Below are 20,211 nucleotides of genomic sequence, written 5' to 3' on the forward strand. Positions count from 1 at the left end.
GCTCTTAAGATGATATACTGGTCGTGCATAGAGACGTGTGTGTCCATGGCGCTCGTGTTTTGCTCACATGTGACTGCCATGATGAACGGGCAGCAACATTCTATCCCACCAGCGATCATTAACTTTGATGCACAGGCGGACGTTATTAGGTACGCTCGGCCGCGTGATTTACTTATCGCAAAGAGAACAGAGGAGCTACCGTAATGAACTTCAAGTGGATCCGAGGCACGTCTCTCTGCTGCGGGGGCAGAGGAGGTAAATACTACGCTCGGAACTGCAACGATTAATGTAATGATGTACGTGACGTTTCCCCGACTCACTTGCAGATGCAAGCGGAATATCCGCAGGCACGACGGACGGAGGAGGAAGAGGAGGAGAGAAGATGAAGAGAGCAGTTTGAGGAGATGGAGGAGAAAGAGACGAGGAGGTAGAGGATGGGAAGGGAAGGAGAGCAATTATTGGCTTCTGCTGCAGCCAACTCTGATGTTTTGACAGTCAGCCACTGCTGGAGGGAGACGGGCCAAGTGCTGATGATGATGAATGATGACACTGAGGCTGGAGAGGTTCACACAGTCTTTACAGTCTTTTATTGGTGAAGATACAGTATGGAGAGCCACAGGGTATCCTTACAGGCCCATCGGGATTCCATATAGCCTCGCTTTTGACTTCTTGAGAGTCTGAACTAAGCAAATTTTCATGTTGGGATAAGCCAAAATATGGGAAAAAAGAGGAGGGAGAGCAGGAGCATGTTGCAAAGCAAAGTGCAGTGACATCTACACATCATATATGTATATGCGCTTCTGTGTCTAAATAGTTTAGAAAGGGCCCAAAAAACTTTTGCAAATAAATCTCTATAATTCATCATAAATCAACACAAAAGAAATCACACTGCATATACCCATTACAAGTATCCCTGCAATAATTCTTTTTTTTTTTTCCTGGTTATTGTGCACTTGTTGCTAGGCAGGACAAATAACTTGAACGTCATAGACCAGTGATTGTCAAAGTGTGGTCCAAGTAGCACTAATGGTGCATGAAAGACTGAATTTAAAAAATAAATATTAACATTTAAAATTTTCCAATACAAACATAAGAATGAAGCATGTAGTTATAAATACGGCCCATTTAACCTTTTAATCCATGGTATTTTTTTTTTTTTTTTACCTTAACTAAAATGCGTTTTTATTATTATTATAGTTTACATTAATGCTAACACTGTCCGGTGTTAACACTACATATTATTTATGTGCAATTTGTAGTTATCTAACATGTTTTGTCAGTGTGCGTTATTGGTGACGTGTTACTTGTTATGTACTGGGAAACAAAATACAAGAAAATCACAGAATACAATGTATTGCACTCGCAAGCAATCAAGTGGAATCAACAAGGTTCAAAAGGGGAACTGGTGGATGAACATGACGATAAACACGTACGTCGGTTACTAAGGCGACCTTGTGCTGAACACTCTTGAAATAGGCCTTTCTTGCCTTTGAGAAATAATCCCAGTAATGCACGGTGCAAATTGTTCTTGGGAGAGCTCTGACAAGGAAAATGTGACCTTTGAACAGAGCTACCTTAATCATACTGGGCTTGATTGCCTTCAAACTTAACATGGATCTCACAAATCCTGGTATGACCTTCTGCCATGCACATGTGAGGAAAAAAGACAAAATCAATTGACTTTTAAATTAGGTTAGAATTGAGACCTGGGATAAACAAGGACAAAACCTAAATATATGTTTAATTATTAATTATACAGTCAAGTATCCCTATGATGACATGGACCTGATCGCTCCAAAAACAATCAGACTCTGCCCTCTTGAGGCACACAGTGTCAACTACAACATTCTTCCGGTTCCAAATAAAAAAGTCCACTAGTGATTTTTTTTTTCCCCCTACCTTGCGTCTTCTTTGCAGCCACAGAAAGGGAATGTCCCACAACATGGCTGAAGCCAAGGTCTCCACAGAATCTTGTCCCAAGTCATCTGGTTTGGTTGTTTGTCCACCAAGGAGAGCTGATGAGTGTGCATCGCTTCGGTTATTCGATGGAGGACTTCTGCGTAGCGAGGCTCTGTTTCGGGGCCCAGCGGGTGCGACTCTGAGGGGTCTCGGAGAAGATCATAGAGCAGCGGAGGGTCATGTCGTGTCACGTGTTCTCCGTGACACGAGCACATGCCCGGGTCATAGCATCCCACAGCTCCCGGGGGGGAAAACTTTGGTGTGATAAAGTGCACCTTGAAGATGGAGTCGCCTGAGTAAAATACACACATATCAGAATGTGGCAATATGCAAGATTTGTACGGTGATGAGAATAGTAATTCTTTTTGAACGTACTGTCTGGTGGGTGCCAGCGTGCTGCGTGTAAGTGGCTGCCACAGTAATGGAACATAAACTCATGCGCCGATCGAGTCACCTTGCCCTCCAACAGCGGCATGAGGTTGTGACCATCTAACGGCCTTTAATTGAAACTCACATGAGTGTAGTTTTGGTTAAGTGAATCATCAAGTTATGGATTAAAAAAAAGATCAGCAAGACCTCTCGGGTTGGGTGTCTCCAGCCAGATGTTTCAGGGTGGGGTAGAGATCCATGAGGCTAGTGGGCTCGTCCACCACTCTCCCAGCTGCCAGTCTGCCCGGCCAGCGGAAGATGCCGGGAACCCTGATGCCGCCTTCCCAGCCCCCCATGAATTTCCCACCTTGACAGGTTGAAATTCAGAAAGGTTAAACGGAAGGGGACATTTTTTTCTTCAATTGATTTTATTCTTGTACTAACTGTAAAATATTTTTTTTCATTAAGCATTAACTGGGGGTGACCATTAAAGTGTAAAAATTGTACTTAAAACATCTTAATAAAATCTTATTGGATAAAAAAATACAAATAAAAAAAAATAGGAGCCTTATGTTGCATTTACAGTTGATGTAAGGCATGTGAGAGGTGCCAAATACCTCGAAAAATGCCGTTCCAACCTCCTCCTTGGCCAATCAGAGGATGAGAACTCTCAATGTGCCCTCCGTGGTCTGACGTAAAGTACATCAGAGTGTCGTTAGCCAGGCCCAACGAGTCCACCGTTTTGGTTAGCTCACCTGCATAAACACAACAGTACTAGTTATTATTTATGTTTCATGACCTTATGATTTCACAACAATTTTTCCTGAGTCAATATACATAAACACGGTGTACCAATTAAGGCAAGTTAGCTGCTAAAATTAGATATGGCTTTCTTAACTCCACTTGTTGGGGCTTTTCCTTCTTTTGGAATTTGTTTCACAAAAGCATAAAATGCAGCTCTTGATCTAAGATATTATTTTGTAGATAATCTTTTCAGAATATTATTTGGTCAAATTCCAAATTTTGCAACTGTTTCATTGAAACTCGCTTACCGACGAGCCAGTCCATCTCTTCCACATCGTCACCGTAGCGACCGTGGCGGCTTCTGCCCGCGAAAGCCGGCGAGTTGAAAAGCGGCGTGTGGACGTGAGCCAAGGAGAAAAACAGAAGGAACGGATGATCGGTATTTCTGAAGAGGAGAAAAGGAGATACGATATCGTTGGACAATCCGCACTGATAATAAAAACTGATTGTCGTTGAATCTCCCCTTTGTTAAGAGAAGCTTTAGCAAGTTAATAAATAACATCTCCAATTTCATTGTACTATGTAGAATGACAATAAAGGTTTTCTGATTCTGATTACACTAACGACTCAACCTGAAACTGAACTCTAATGAGTGTGAATTATTTTGAGACAAGCAAACTTGTTACGCATCTCTCGCACTTAACAAGGCAATTAATTGATAGTGCTGTTTGTAGATGAGGATACTAATGTATTACTGCATAGACATAGTTATACTTTCTTTTTTTTTTTATTCCCATGATGCTTTGTATCAGATAAGGAGTCTGAGTCGAGAGCCAATTAAAATGAAAGACTTGGACTTTGGTTTAAAATAAATGTGATTGAGACATTCCCACCAGCTTATCTATGTTCCCAAATTGTGTACTAGAATGGCTTTCCAGTGTTCTAACCTCTCGATGAAGTTCTGCGCTTCAGTCAGCAACCTGTGAGGCAGAGTCTCCAGCGTCATGGGCTGTTCCACCACCTCCTGGTCCCTCATAATGATGCAGTTCCACCTGGGCAGTAGTCCGAAGACAGTGTACCACATCGCAATCAGAAGGAAGCTAACCAAGAGGAGCGCCACCGAGAGCCACGGATTGATGTCGATAAGGCCGCAAGCTCGAACACACATCTGTGTTCAGACACAAGTCATTACTTTGAGTTGACACAATTGCAATTAAAGTGATTCTTTGAATCCAAACCTCCTCACCAGTGTGAAAAGACCAACCATGAGCAACACAGAGATCTTTTGGAACGTGTGTTGCAGGTGTTTCAAAATGTCCGTCCCCATGCCAGGAGCGCAGTCATTCAAGAAGGTTAAAGGCAAGCCGTAGAAGAAACTGAAACTGTGCTGATTGGGGTGATGACAGTGATCCCCTCTTTGCTCACAGCTCAGGCCGAGGTGCCATTTACCTGTATTGGATGCAGAGTAAATGACAGTGATCGAGTAAAAAGAACAAGAAAAAATGATGTTCAAATTTAGCATGCGTGCAGTCCACTATTTGAAAACCAAAGTACATAGTTTTTCACTTGAATAAATAGTTCTTCACTGGAAGCAATGCACTCATAGACCACTAGGGCTTGCTCATAGAGTAGATTTGAGAGGAAGTAGGCCAAATAAATAAGTCCTCACCAACTAGGCCAGTGGTATATCCTTGTTGCTGCAGCCTCTTGGCAAAAGTTGTCTCCCCGGGTGGCAGCCCGCCCGAACCCCCCAGGAACAAGTTAACCCGTACCGCACCTGCCCCCGCCATCCCTGAAAAGAAGCTGCGTGAAGACAAACAGCACAAGTCAAGTTATTAAGTCATTAAGAGACCTGAGCGGACAGCGTAGCGCCCCGTCATGAATGCCGCCCGGCTCGGTGTGCACAGTGGAGCGGCTGCAATGTGCTGAGTCAGCTTCACCCCCTCAGAGGCCAGCCTGTCTATATTGGGGGTCCTGCAGGGGCACACAAGGGATAACAACAGGAAGCTGGTAACACATACTTATCCACAGATGTGCACCAATTTGTACTGACCTGATGGTGTTGTTACCATAGCAACCCACGTCACCAATTCCCAAGTCATCCACCATCACTAAAATTATGTTGGGCTTCCTGATGCTCTCCTGCCCTATGACGTCACTCGCGAGGATCAGGAATAGGACAGCAAGCAAGGAGGACCTTTATGGGATAATTCATTGCTAATTTAATCTTTGGTTAAAAAAAATGTTTTAAATACCAATATTATCACGAACAAATCAATACATGTAGCATATTTAGACTTTAAATATAAATTGACTTTACGATCTTAAGGTTGATGCACTCATAACGAATGTAAATGCAAATAAATGTTGATGTTGAAAAGAGAGAGCGACAATGTGCGTTCCATTCTACTACTATTTTTTATTAACTTACCACATCGCTGTGAAAGTCAGGTGATCTCTGCAGACTCTGAAACAAGCACTGCCGTAAAGCAAATTTATCTGCCGTAACTATAAAAGCGGACGTGCGCGGCACGAACGGAGGCGTGGAATCTGCTAACTTTAAATAGTAGATTCAAAACACTGGTAAAAAATATATATATACCAATTTAAATCAGGAATGCAAGTCAACTTTTCTTTTTGTGCTGATCCTACCTTCGTTTTTTCTCTTATGCATTAGGTTTAAATAGTATTCCAATATAACAATAATATAAAAAAATACATCAATATCTAATCAAAAATACATTTAAGGTGACATGTATCTATCTTTGATTAAGGTTTGATTTCACCGGTATAATTTAATCTATAAAATGCTTCATAAAAATTGGCAGCTATACTTAAGGACCTTTTCACTTGCCGTGTACTAAATGTACATTCATCGCAAATTAACAATAGAATGCAACTGAAAATGCAGTAGAGGGCTTGTTTTTGCCAAAATTGGAATATTAAGGCAATCAAATATATCTTCAAAAGTAGTTGTGAAATACAATTGTTACATTTAATGTTTTTGTTTCAGACACGCAAATATTGTTTTATTTATTTTTTTAAATGGCATAACTTACATGAGGGTGGGGTCGGTCGAGCAAATAGTATTTTATTTGGAAGGCCATGAAGTTGTCATCATCAATCAGTCAGTGTGCAGATGCCTCTCTAAATACCTGACATGTTGAACATTTCATGTCACACATTACTAACCCACTTGTCATTTTTTTCTCACTTCCTCCCTGCAATTTATGACTTACCTAACATCCAACAGATACTGACAAAGTAATTGACACATGCAGCTGAATGAATAAAGAAAGACTGACAGGCCAACTCCCACCGAAACTGCTTGTTTAATTCAACTTTTCAACATTATTTACACCACAAGTGCTTGATGACGAACATGAAGTCTACAATTTCTACAATAAAAAAACACACTGAATAGCCATAGAAAAGAAATGATATGTCTCAATATTTTTAAAGGAAATTTGAGATTTGTGTTTATAACCTTGTTGCTTCTCATAATCAAGATAATCAAGATGTGCTTATAAGGCAGGAGCGGTCCACTGATGATGTAATACTAAAGCCAAATGTTTTTGCTTGACAGCTTGAAAAGAACATTTATGCCTGTAGTTTTGTTCAAAATGTATCATTGGAATGTAGGGATGGGCTTAATCAATTCACTGATCATTGGGAATTGAAAATTAAAGGAGGAATTTGCTATAATGCAGTAAGATTCAAAGATAACCTTTCTTAAGTTACTTCTCCCTTTGCCCTTTCGAATCTATGATCGAGCCTCGAGCATGAGACATGCCACCGTACATACTAACCTGCACTGTAAACAAGTAGCCGCGGCTGCTACATTGATAGCGTGACTTGTGTAGGATGGAGTGTTGCAAGACTGGTGTATTTTTTTTCAACACAACATTATACAGTATATCTCAGTTTAAGTCAGTTTGAAAATAATTTAAATAAAATAAACACAATTAGATGTGTTACTCATCCGATGATTAGGAAATGTACTGAAATTAGCCCATCCCTTGTTATTGCAATTTTAATCAAGGTATTTTACACTTTGACAGGGCAATCTGCAGCCGTCCAGCTCATTCATCGTCATTAATATTCTTCCGATACTACAGATAATTGTGGCTAGACTGTTAGTCACAGCCTCTGTCATGTACAGCATTTGAGCTGTGTGGCATTATTATTTTTTTTCATTTCTATTCAACCATTAAGCAGCAAACAAGATTTAAAGGGAACACAGCAACTGTAAGGCAACAGAAAAAAAAAAAAGACATTCAGGTGTTAGCAGTTTGTGCTACGATACGAAGTAAATCATTAACATCGCAGCACCTCATTTTTAGGCAAGTTTCCACAATAACAATCACTAAAGATGCTACACGCTATTCAAAAACAATCAGTCTGAGGCACCTCACTAAACACAACGGAGAGGATTTACATAGAAAGAAAGGTGATTATTAGAGAAAAAGACAGCTGGCTTGAACAGAATAAAGAGCCACATATGTGTTATAGGTAGCAGACATTGTACAATGCACTCACAAGCCACAAGATTAGCTGGATGTGATTTAAATGTGGGTATAAAAATGTGACTTTAATTTGAAATTCTTCTTTCCTGCTCAAAATGGTACAACGTTGATTTTAAATGACAATTAAATTAAATATTTCTCACGCTGAAGACTCCACTGTGTTGGTGAACTTTTTAAATTGTGGCTTGTGAGAACATAAAAGGATACTTTGAGCCATTAAAATTAACATCTCGATAAAGAGTGGATGTTCTGGAGACATTCAGTGCGTCTGTACATGGGACAAGCCAGACTGGGACAGTGAAAGGCACTCAACTGACAGCATCTAAGTACAAATCTCACAGTGACACTTGGCTTCAGCCACTAAAATGTGATATGGACTTTTGAATAGCTCCTACAGTACACCTAAGTGAGTAAATGTATCGGGACACAAATCCACGCAATGGAAAGTGTTTCAATGATGACAGCCGCTTTTTTTTTATTGGCCATCAATCCAAAATCCTCAATCACTTGTGCCAAGCATCTTGGTTAGAACTTAAATCAGCCTTGATACTGATGCTCCTTGTAGGCACGGTTCCCAAAGTCAGCTAAATAAGGGTCGTGAATAGTTGTTAAACAAGACCCAGATTAAAATTTATTTTTGATAGAGGCACGCTGTTTTGCAGCAAAGGGATTAATTCATGTTTTTGTTTTTTATCATTAGTTTATTTACAGTATTTTATACCTCAAGACAAGAATTTCCTGACTTAATTGCTTATTCTAATCTCTTTACCAGATTCCCACGCATCATGAGAACTTCCCACTTTCCATTCACTGACGACTTCAATTGCTATACGGATGCAAGTCCACTCTGCACACACATACTGATAATATTTAGATTTTTTTTTTGCACCCCAATCACTGATCTTTATGTGGTAGAAAGCACACGCACGCCACTTAACTTTTTTTTTTTTTTAAATCAATTTGTTGGGGTTGTATTTAAATTATTAATTATTATGTCATTTCAACTGTGTGTAAATCGTGGCTGGTTATAAATAGTTAAACCCTGTCAACATACAATAATAAATTTGACATGAAAAAAGAGATTAGTCACAGTGTTGTTGTTTTTTTTCAATTCCTATAAATGAATGGATGTGTCAGTTAAGTTAGAAAAAGTATTTCAGCCATGAGAAGTTTGGACAAACAAATGTCTGGCCAATTGTCATTGCTAATCAAATTGCTTTGTTGCTTTACCCACATACTATGCTAATGAATACACACGTATGCACGCACAAACACACACGCACACGCACACACAGCCCCAAATGGGGGCCTCACAGTAATGCGCCTCCACAGTGGATAAAGCCTCAGATCAGTGAGCTTGCCACTTTGCTTGACTGGTTGGTCCTAGTCGTGTCACGTGATCAGCTCTGCTCTACGAAGATTTCAGCAGGTTGCTAAGGACTGCAAAAAGAACCCATAGAAAATGTAATAATAAATAATTAGGTGTGTGTGTGTATGTGTGTGTGAGCATCTGTCGTACCTTGAGGGTCCGACTGAGCCTCGCCTGCGTCGGCCTTGCGTGCGGCCTCGCGTGCGGCCTCGGGGTCTTCCTCTGAATGATGTCACATGTCATTGAAAAAAACTGTTAGCCAATCAAATGCCTTCTCATTGGGACACATCACTTCCAAATGAACGTTTGATTTCTGAAATGAAATATTTACTCCACTTGCAATTGCCTTAATTCTGATCAATTGTGCATGTCATGAATGTTAGACAAAAATCTTACAAGTCCAAATATGGTCAATTTGGTATTTTTTCTTGGACACACCAACTGTGTGAGAAATGTCATTTTGTCTTTCTTTTGTTGTGTGTATGCTAGTAACCTTTGCTACCATACTGGATGCTTTGTTCATGTTGACAGTAAATAAGGTTGCTGAATTGACATTATTTAATCAATGTTTGTCTCTGTACTGACGGTGGGAACTGATTTTTTTCCACCTGACCATGCAGAAAATACCTTGTTGCCAATCAAAACACACTCATATTTTTTTGTAAATGTGGAATTTTACATTGTAGCTCAGGTGTTCCGAATGTTGAGGCCAGTATCTATTGGGTGATAATTGCAGTCAAGAATATCCGTACCATTCATATTCTTGAAGCAGAGTTTCTTCCTGTGGTAGGTATAGTATGCAGTGCCCGCTCCCGCAACGGCAACACCCACCGCACACAGAATTGCCGCCAAGGAGCCCGAGCCGGATTCTAAAAGCCACAAACAAATACATTCAAAAAACAATCATTGCAGTCTTTCCGGTTTGTCTGTGTAGTCATTTGTGCAGAAGAAAACCAAATGTTCTAAAAAAAATAGAACTGAATATGTTTGCTGATATTTTTAAAAATTAAAACGCTAACAGTCCATTACCTCGCTTATGATGTAATTATCACTCATCAAAACAGCATTGACCTGGTTACCATGACAACCCTGATCCGAATGATTTTCATGCCGAGTCATACACAGCCTTTATTTAATACCTCGCAGAGTCTATGCAACACACTCAATATTAAAACGATATTAATTTGGCTTATTGTTTTAAATAAGTGATTTTTGTTGCTAAGTCGATATAATGGCAGGATGTCGTGCCGCCATGATGGCGAGGAAGGATGTCGGCCGGGTGGAAGGTGGGGGAAGTGAGGGAATGAAACAAAGGAATAAAAAAACCGCCCATTCAAACAGTTTGACATGACGAGTCAGATATTAAGTTGTAAATTCATGTGGGAGTGCTATGAGTCACAACCCACGGATGACACATCTCTGATACAGAGCGATATTGAAGGTGTAGGCGTGCCTATTTTCTTTTAAAACCTTATGGCCCGATTGAAAAAAGCCGTTTCTAAAAGCCATTTACAAAACATGACAAACTTAGGTACATGACAACAACGTCTATCTCGCTATCCCTTTCGCAGAGACATTGTGTAGCAAAACGACAAACATCATAGCCGGAAGAAATTTCTTCTCTTCTTTCAGACAAGCTCACCACGCTGGTACCGAAATGGTTTACGCTAGCTCTAGTTTCTGTGCTTGCTTCAACATGCTTAAGGGAAAGTGTAGGCTTAAATTTCTTTAGTGATAAGCGAGACTGTGGGTTGCACAATTTGCACGCAGGTATTTGATCTATCTGGGAAAAACATCTTGCTGATTTATTATTGGAAAGATTGATTAAAATCAGTAAATCAGATGGTGATTTTGTTGGGCTCTGACTGAGATTGCTCAACGTTGTTGTCTGACAATTAAAAAAAACAGGAAATTAGAAAAATGAGGAAGTGTCGGTATACAGGTGGTTGGTTATGTTCACAGGTACACAAAAGAAGGGAACTTACCTTCAGCATCAGCAGCTGACGGAAATAATGGAAAGAAAAGAGAAAAAATTTAGAACATTAGAATGGAAGTTAGTGGTTTTAAAATGGTGCTTAAAATGTTGGTAGTGGCTAGAAATGAATAAAAATAAAAGGTAATGAACATTTTCCCCATATAGTGGGCACAATGAGAATCATCTTTTGCCATTCAAATGAATGGAAAAATCATTAATTCGTTCCCGTGCACCAAAAAGAATAGAAAAAAAAATCACATTACTCATAATTTAACTTTTTTTTGCTTGCAACTGAAGAAAAAAAAAGGTCTGTGTGACAACTTGTAGCTAAAAAAACGGAAGTTGGGCCACTCATAAGTCAAAGTAATGATTCGGGGGGGACCCAATACTTTTGTCCCTACACTTCAAATGATGGGGGACTGCTTACCTCCTCCTGTGGCTTCAGCAACATGTGCTACGGAGAAGGGAAAAAAAAAATGTTAGTGGGAGGCTTAAAGCGAAAAATTCAAGAGCTGGTTTTGTCCTTGTGTATACATGTGTCGTCATGACTGCCTTCGTAACTGCTTCAACTTGTCCCACAAAGCCACTAATGACAGAGTACACGTAAGGAGTGCCTTCCACTCGATTATAATGATTAAACTGACCTGGATGACTCAGCTTTCAGGTGGAGAATAAAAGGAAAAAAAAAAACATTTTGCTCTCACATTATTGTCAAAACAAAGTAAAAGCACTGTGTGGAAACCATTACAAAGACGGACTATACAGTGTGATGCCCGATAGGAACTTTTTGAAACGGACAAATATGCCTCAAGTCATTTTAACATCTTTCTCTTCCCACATGCTCAAGATTTAAGATACTAACCCACTGATCCGGCACTCTTGCTCCTCCCCGAATGGGCTGGCGTGTCCTGCGCGTCGCTTTGTGACAAAGCATCTTCCAAGTTCAAGCCTCCATCTGACAAAAGACAAATAAATGGTGAGCGAAAGGCCAAATTAATCCCCGCAGGTCACTTTTCATCCATCTCCACCCAAGTGGGATATCATCCAGATGTTCTCCCCGACCCAGACAAGACGATGGCGTATCTTCCCACCGTTCCCATAGCAACCTCACCCGTCCGTCATCATGTCATTTCCCCCCATGGCTTTAAGTAAAAGCCTCGCAGCAAAGGGCGTGATTGTGTGAACTGGTGATGACATGGATTTTAGGAGATTATCTGACAGCAACAATACTTTATGCGCTCCGCTCGATGCTCTTTGGGGAAAACCCTGCAAGATTTATACAGCTTGCTCAGGGAAGGTCAGGGTAGCGTCGGCTATATTATTTACGGTTTGTGTTTATTTAGTTTCGGTTTCATGCAGTGAATCCCGATTGTGAATGAAAGACGACTTGCTTTGGGGGATAACTGTTATAACAGATATTCTCAATCTCATGAGTTACAGATAAAGATTTCTGGTAAAAATAGTTTGCAATTAAAAAAAAATGGCATTTGTTAAAAAAACAGCATGATCTGACAGTAGTGGGAAAAAGTTTCGACCTTGGAAAAAAGTTCTACTGTTGGTTATTTCTTAGGCGAGATAATTAATCATTCTAAATTATGCACAAATAGAGGATCAAGCAGCTCCACAATATTGTCATTCATGATTGACAGAAAGGAAGATTCAATCAGGGAGCAAAAAGCACTGAGCTAATATTTAACAGATGAATAATGGCTGAAGAGAAGACAAGGTGTGGAATAAAAAAAAAAAAAGCAGCAGATGAAAAATGGGCAGGAAAAACACACTCGTCCCGAAAAATGAAGGGCGATACCTCAAACGTGATTAAGACGTACTGAGGTCATTTGGAAGGTTTCATGCTTGCAACATAACCACTCAGAATTCAAGGTAAATTAAACCACAAGCCGCCCACCTCACAACCTGTCAAGGTAATTTGTGTTACAGACAAAACCTCCCAAAATTATGTTTCAAATTAATGTGCTGACACAACAGGGAGTTGCCGTCCAATATGAAACGGGAGATTGCACGGGAACGGGATGTGTCAAAATGAACGATTGCGCAACATTTTTGACTTATTCCACGGATATTCACGTTACGCTGTGATGCAAAAATGCAGTACTTATTCACAGCTCATATGCAATCAACATAAAAAGTTCTTTTTCATTAGTTTTCAGCTAAGATACCATATTTTGCGGTCACGGGGTGAAATAGTGCTTAGCGCGTCTGCCTCACAATTCAGAGGTTCTGGTTTCAAGTCTGGGCTGCGGCTTTCCTGTGTGGACTTTGCAGGAACATTTGCAAGCACGATGGCTTCCTCCCACATTCCAAAAAACGTGCATGTTAGATTCATTGAAGACTTAAAAGCAGTTTTTCCTCTGTACTTGTGTATGATACAGTCCCACGATTTGAAAATCTTGGAAAACAAAATATTAGTACTAAACAATATTCTCACCTGAAGGGACTTGGGGCTTTATATCGGTGCCAGCGTACACCTCCACACCCGCGTGAGCTGACTCGTCATGTGGCACAGCTGCATCGGCTCCTGCTGTGCCTTCATCTTCGGAGCCGTGCTGTGAAAATGTTTTATTTATCGTGCGGACTCTCGGAGGGCTGTTAAAGGGGAACTAAACCCACCGGATTTGCAAGAGTACATTGTATGTGCCAGCAATAGTCAAAACGCCGTCTCACAATCACTAATAATGTGTTTATGCACCAAGAATAAAATAATGAATCACTGTATGGGAAAATCAGGCATGTTCTGCAAAATCGTCATCAAATTCAGAAAATAAAGTTTTGACGCATGTTTGTAATTTGCAGTTGCGGAAAAACTACCAAGACTGCCACTAACTGACCTCATCGTGGGCATGAGTTACATCAGCGCCGGCGCTAGGTTCTTCATCCACATCGGGAATGTCATGTGCAGATTCTGGCTCATCTGGACCAGCCGCAGGACCTTCAAGAGCAGATAGCGGAGGAAGATTTTTTGATTGGCTTGATTTATAAGAATCAAATTGTTACTTCCATCCATCTATTTCCGACAACGCTGAATTTGTCGAAGGGTCTTGAGGAACGTCAGGCTCGCCAGTCAGTTACAAAGCAAATATAAAAACCATTCACATTCCTAATGACCTTGAGGTGATGGAGTTACTTCTTCAGTAGCTTCTGGTTCCTCTGCTGGTTCTGCTGCAGCCTCTGGTTCTGGTTCAGCAGCTGGTTCTACTGGAGTCTTTGTTTCTGGTTCGTCTGTAGGTTCTGCGCCTGCATCTGGTTCTGGCTCAGCTGCTGGTTCTACTACAGGTTCTGGCTCCTCTGCAGCCTCCGGTTCTTCTTCTGCGTCAGCCTCTTGTTCTGATTGAGCTGTCGCCTCTTGGTCCTCTTCTGGAGCTGCTGGTTCTTCCACTTCCGGAGCCACCTCCGCTTCTCCTTCGGTAGTTGCTTCTGGTTCTTCATCGGCAGTAGGATCTGCTTGTGATTCTTCTTCTGCGAGATCCTCTGGTTCCGGTTCTGCCTGGGATTCAGCGTCCGGCTGTGCTTCCCCTTCAGCTGGAGTTCCTTCTTCATGTGGTCCAGCTTCAGTTGGCTCCGGTTCTCTTTCTGGTACTGGTTCCTATATGTAATGGACAGCCAAATTCTCATTACCTGAGCAATCAATAGACTAATTGATATAATAATCACATCCATATAATGTATTTGGGACAAGTTATCCAAAATAATATATTGTAAAATATTTGTCGGGTGTAAATGACAATTACTGGTGTGTCTGTTTAGTCTGTTTCAATATCCCAACATGTCCTCACCTCAACAGCCTCGGGGTCTAAATGCTCTACAATTTCGGGCAGCAAGGTTGAATGGACGTCAGCATCCTCTGTTGGAGCCACGTCATCTAATAGAAGGTAAGAAAAAAGCCAAAATAAATGGCAGATGGCGACAATGTGGCTAATTTACATAATATAATATAATATAATATAATATAATATAATATAATATAATATAATATAATATAATTGTGTGAGAGTTAGCAATTTTAAATTGTGATGTATTATTTGTAGTTACAGTAAACAAAAGTTTCATGATGTTGGCAAAGATATGATTGCCCAGTAGGAAGAAAAACTGAATTGTGTTCAACATTAGAATTTCCACTGCGTGTATTTCAAACAAAACAAGACAGCTTGGGATTTGTATAACCGTTGCATTTGTTGTCCATCTGTTACTTGAAACTTTTGCCTGAAAGGTAAAAAACAGTTTGGCCACATTTTGTAACACGCATAACCTCAGTGACACACACACACACACACACAGCCGCACCCTGTACTAATGTGTTCCTGCTGCAGCCACAATGGGATGACATCAATCATAGCCAACCTGCCTCCACACCAAAAAAAAAAAAAAAAGCCTGCATCCACGCTGGCATTGCGAGTGTGCACTAATGAGAAAATAAGAAGACCTTGTCTTTGTTTGGCGCACGCCTGTGCGTCTTTGAGACTGCACTGTGACATTCCCCTGATGTGTGTGAGGAGCTGAGACAGCAAAGCGAGCAAGCCTGATGGGCTTGGAAACATTGGCCAATGCCGTTGGGAAAGATAAACTTTGTCCAAAAAAAAAAAAAATATATATATATATATATATATATATATATATATATATATATATATATATATATATATATATATATGGCAGCGCAGTGTCCAAGTGGTTTGCAAGTCTCCAGTGTTTTCTCCAGGTACTGCCATTTTACAAAAACATCCATGCTATCTTGCTTAAACATTTTAAATTGTGTAACCGTGAGCGAGGTTCTTTGTGAACATGTAATTTGACTGGCGACCAATCCTGGGTGTAGCTCACTTCTCTCCCAAAGTAATCTAGACCACATTGCAGCGGAGGACAAGCAGGCCGCTACATAAAACAGATGTACGGAATATTTTGATTTAGTCCCAATACCATTTGTCATATTTGTCAAGGAAAATGGTTCTTCATCTTCTATTCATTATAGTTTTGCAACACAACATCTCAATTTGCCAAGTGCATCAGTTGAAGCCCGAAGCTCCCAATGAGATAACCTGGCGTGCTCCAATTACAAACACACCTTCACGGATCAACCCGCCCATCAAAAGTTAGGCATAAACAAACCTACCTAACAGGCACAAACACACCTGTGCGTTCATGTGTTTAAAAACACACACAAAGAGGCAAAAAGCACACCCGCCTGCATGCTGAGCAAACGTGATAAGAGCGACGTTGGTGTATTTTTTTTTCCTTTCCCTACCTGTCGGCACAGTGCCCACTCTAACGTGAACACAAGCGCTCAATAGTTTATTTGAAGAGTCAAGAGGTGGCAGATGCGTACAAGGTTGTAATGGAACTTTTCCAGAACAGGTTGCGACACGTCAGCAGACAGTCTTTCGCTTTAGATTTGGTGAAGCAGCACGTGGTTCATGCCCAAGGTTACTTTGGGCTCTGTGGTGAGACTAACTGTCATGAAATTGAATGTTTTGATCATGTTTAGTGACAGCAGCTACTGTGTTTGTCCATGAAGTACGGAGACAACTGAGTCAATACCGCCAGAAGGTACGTTTGGGATATTTTTGATTAAACTTCAAAATAATTTTATTATGCAGATGATACGTTGTTATGGGCAACATGCCCTGTCAAATATAAATGAAAATTTACATGCAAGCAGCAAAATATGTAAGCTTGATGACATTTTTGACAAATGTCAGCAAGTTTGGGATTTTACAATTATATTCCGTTTTACCATTTTATTTGTGTTACTTACAATACTCCCTGTGCAATTAATAAAGAATTTGCCGACTGAACGGACTTTCCATGATGTCCTAAGGGAAATTTGTTTCAAAATACAAATTAATCTAAAAAAACTTCATTCGATCTTATTAAGATGTATGACAGAGTTGATGATTTAACAACTCTACATAAAAGCAAAATCTGTTTGTGGTGGCACTTTTAAGAACATTGTGTTCCCATTTATCATTTCCCTTGCTAACTACCCTCACTGCCCAAAAAAAAAAAAAAAGAAGGGGGGTGTTCCATTAACACCTCTCCCTCCCTCCCTCCCTCCCTCCCTCCCTCTCACTGCTGCCAACATATACATCCACAGGCCCAGCCTTAAAGGGAAATTGTTGTGTAACCCTTTCTTCTTGATTCTGTTTTGCATCCGAAGACTTCTCCCTGCTTCTTTTTCTTTGCTTTTGTCTCCCGAGTTCTGGTGTTTTCCTCGCCACAGCTTTCCCCTGGAGGATTCTGACTCATCTACGTCTCTGCGTGGTCGCACGCGATCCTCTCAGTCCAAACCACATGGCGGTGTCAAACGAAAGCCAACAAAGCCCTCTGACCTTAGAACCGTAATGTGTTAGTTCAAGGTTAATGAATAACATAATGCATTTCTATATTCTGATAATAATTTTGAGCGCAATTATGACATCAAGGATAAACTATTTGGGCTGAGAGGGGAAAGGACTTCCGTTGATACAATCTAAGAAACAAACTCATCAAAACCTAAACCCTCATTTGCCTTGACAAAAAAAAAAAAAGGACAATGATTTATGAGCCAGTTGCAGTCAAACTTAAGTACGCAACACGGCCAGACTCTTTTATAGTGACATCCTGTATGTTTATTTCTTCCATTACATGTACATATGGCTTGCATTATTTGGGTGCAACCCTGTGCTAAGGGCAATGGAGAAAGCAGAAAAGCGAACAAAGTAAAGCACATTTCACACTCCTCTTTTCGGCTATTTGATGAAGGCGATATGATCCCAATATGGAACGTTTCACCATGGCACCACCATGGGGGTTATTGTCCCTAAATGTTTTGTTCTGTTGCCATAGGAAGCGGAAATAATCCTTTAGTCAAACTTTTGCCGTCTTGAAACCACAGGTGAGATTTTAATTAAAGGGGAACTCAAGGCAAAACAAAAAAATTCCAATATTCGGATCAATATTGCGTTAGGGGCATCTATTTTGATCGTTATTGATGATTTTGTCCTATACTGCCCTCTGCTGCCAACTTTAATTGACATCAAAGTGCCTTTAAGCTCGCATTGCAAATGACCTGGCTCAGCCAGTTTTTGATCATGTGACATTTGCTGAAAAAAAAGGAAACTAATAAAATGTTGAACTACTCAGTACGTTCTTTAGTTTTCAGTACAGATGCTTAAAATCAGCTATTCAAAAATAATGTTGATAATCATAATCCGATGATCTGGGTGGAAAAAATAAACGAGTGTAGAATAGTGTGAGTAATATCACACCTCAAGGTTCTCAGGCGATACAACCACGCATATTTTTGTGCCAAGTATGTCACATTATTGTTTGTTTGTGAGACACAAAGTGTACTTTTCCCGAAGCACACAAATGTCACCAGAGGGCAATTGTGTAAACACACACCTGGCACACACCATGCAAGCTTACATCGAGGGCTGGGAGGGCAACCCTCCATTTCACTTTTAAAACATGTTCTGTACATCGTCCACACACACGCATATGTTGAACCGGGGACCCCGAGGGGAGAGGAAGTAAAGTCGTGGGGTGTTTTCTCCAGCTGCTCTGATTACACAGACACTCCCTGCACCTACGTCATTTTTAGAACTTTACATAAGGGATAAAAGGCTAACTAATACACACAAACAGATGAGCAAGCACTTCTGTTGTTTTGGGGTCAACACACATCGGCGGTTGAGAAAATGGTGTGACGGAACGCATATAAGCGTCATCGTGTGTGTCTGTCTGGTGGTTTGGCGGTTAAGCCAAAGGGAACTGGTAGAGCTGCATCAACCAGTGCCCAACATCTCATCAACTATCCAAGCCCACCACACATAAGGCTTGCTATCATTTCTTTTTTGGGGACACATATTTAAACTAAAAAAAAAAAAAAAATAGTGAGGCCTGCAGTGAGTTTTTTTTTGTCTTCAAATGAGCCTATTTTAGTTGGATTCATAATCTAATAAAAGTTCATCTTTAAATATTGAAGTAGGTTTTGAACAATTTTACAATAATATACTTACCTTAAACAGCTTATACAGGTACACCACTATACAGTACATAGATCCACATTATACACTTAAAGAAATACCATTGTCATTCAAACTGTGAACATATTTGTAGTGACAGAATTCGATCTGATTCTAACCTATGGGTGTCGCCTATTGAAGTGGCCGATGCGTCACAAATTGCAAAGAAATTGAATACTTGGCAAAAGATATCTCTGGGGAGAAAATGCAAAGCTTGGTGATGCCATAGAGGCTCCACATTTCAGTATTTTCACGTACATATTAATAATTATGCTTACATGTGCAAATATGTCCCTTTGTGACCCTTTGACCCTTCTAAAAATCGAGCCATAAAGTAAATCACAGCAGGTCCACCACATTCCCCATTAATTCATCACCATCATTATCACTTAGTCCCATTAACAGTCTGTGTGCCCCATATTGAGGTTGACTGTCATTCAAAGATAGATAGATAGATAGATAGATAGATAGATAGATAGATAGATAGATAGATAGATAGATAGATAGATAGATAGATAGATAGATAGATAGATAGATAGAAATGATAAATAAAATACCTTGTGTGTTAGCAAGTCCAGCCAACAAGGCTCCAGAGATCAGCAGGATCCACAGGTATGACATCATTGGAACGCAGCTTCCAGCGGTTCGAATGCACCGGGTTTTGGTAGACAATGAGATGCAGAGGTTCGGAAGGGTGTGTGCGTGTGCGTCTGTGTTCTGGTAGCCGTTTCCAAAAATTCTGCGATGAGCTTCTCCCCTCGCCTTTCTCCTTTTGTCTCGATTGGAAGGAGGAAGGTTCCGGGCTTTATTAGGGTAGGCGGGGCTTAGTTTTTCCCCCTTCTCAAAATCAGGCACACCGGGAGGAAGACACCGCACGAGCCGGCCGGCTCCCCGCGCCCCCCTCACCCATGTTAGTTAATGTTATTAAGACCCCTGGCCGTTTTGTAGCCCATAAATTACGCATTCAATTGAGTGTGGTGACAGAAATGTCACACACACATACCTTTGAACAGATTCTCAATGGAAGCATCATTTATAAAAAGAAAAAAATTTAAAATGTCATTCATTAAATGTAGAATTACATCACACAAATGAATGCACCGTTAAATAATAAAATATATGTCTTATTAAATGTGGAATTAAAATCAATGTATTCTGAAACGTGGCATCAATTAATTGATTATAGGAAATTTATACATGTGTTTATTTCATTAATTTTTCATGGTCCTGCATTGTGTACACATTTATTTT

General features: G+C 40.4%; 2 protein-coding genes and 1 long non-coding RNA gene across 5 annotated transcripts; 1 reads left to right on the forward strand and 2 right to left on the reverse strand.

Annotated features, from left to right (window-relative positions):
* Positions 1–560: 560 nt before the first annotated feature.
* On the reverse strand, positions 561–5,613 carry arsh (arylsulfatase H). 3 transcript variants are annotated; one of them, XM_049728697.1, is made up of 11 exons: positions 5,504–5,613; positions 5,126–5,269; positions 4,925–5,046; positions 4,742–4,864; positions 4,337–4,521; positions 4,020–4,240; positions 3,381–3,517; positions 2,946–3,083; positions 2,536–2,695; positions 2,335–2,456; positions 561–2,251 (listed from the first exon to the last, which is right to left on the reverse strand). In XM_049728697.1, exons 1-11 carry the CDS (start codon positions 5,506–5,508, stop codon positions 1,896–1,898), a joined length of 1,713 nt encoding a protein of 570 aa, XP_049584654.1. In that variant the 5' UTR covers positions 5,509–5,613; the 3' UTR covers positions 561–1,895. The 3 variants fall into 3 exon arrangements, with proteins under 3 accessions (XP_049584654.1, XP_049584655.1, XP_049584652.1); XM_049728698.1 differs by having other exon boundaries at positions 3,381–3,433; positions 4,319–4,521; XM_049728695.1 differs by having other exon boundaries at positions 4,319–4,521.
* A 772-nt stretch (positions 5,614–6,385) lies between these two features.
* LOC125973968 (brain acid soluble protein 1) lies at positions 6,386–19,758 on the reverse strand. Its single transcript, XM_049728708.1, has 11 exons — positions 19,518–19,758; positions 14,734–14,819; positions 14,066–14,543; positions 13,789–13,889; positions 13,389–13,506; positions 11,805–11,897; positions 11,370–11,396; positions 10,953–10,967; positions 9,720–9,836; positions 9,118–9,189; positions 6,386–9,038 (listed from the first exon to the last, which is right to left on the reverse strand). The coding sequence occupies exons 1-11, from the start codon at positions 19,582–19,584 to the stop codon at positions 9,010–9,012; spliced, it is 1,203 nt and encodes a 400-aa protein (XP_049584665.1). The 5' UTR covers positions 19,585–19,758; the 3' UTR covers positions 6,386–9,009.
* On the forward strand, positions 15,666–19,697 carry LOC125973974 (uncharacterized). The gene is made up of 2 exons (XR_007483343.2): positions 15,666–16,501; positions 17,112–19,697. It is a non-coding gene; the product is annotated as an uncharacterized lncRNA (long non-coding RNA).
* Positions 19,759–20,211: the final 453 nt, after the last annotated feature.

Source organism: Syngnathus scovelli, chromosome 8 (assembly GCF_024217435.2).
Source record: "Syngnathus scovelli strain Florida chromosome 8, RoL_Ssco_1.2, whole genome shotgun sequence".
Lineage (NCBI taxonomy): Eukaryota > Metazoa > Chordata > Actinopteri > Syngnathiformes > Syngnathidae > Syngnathus > Syngnathus scovelli.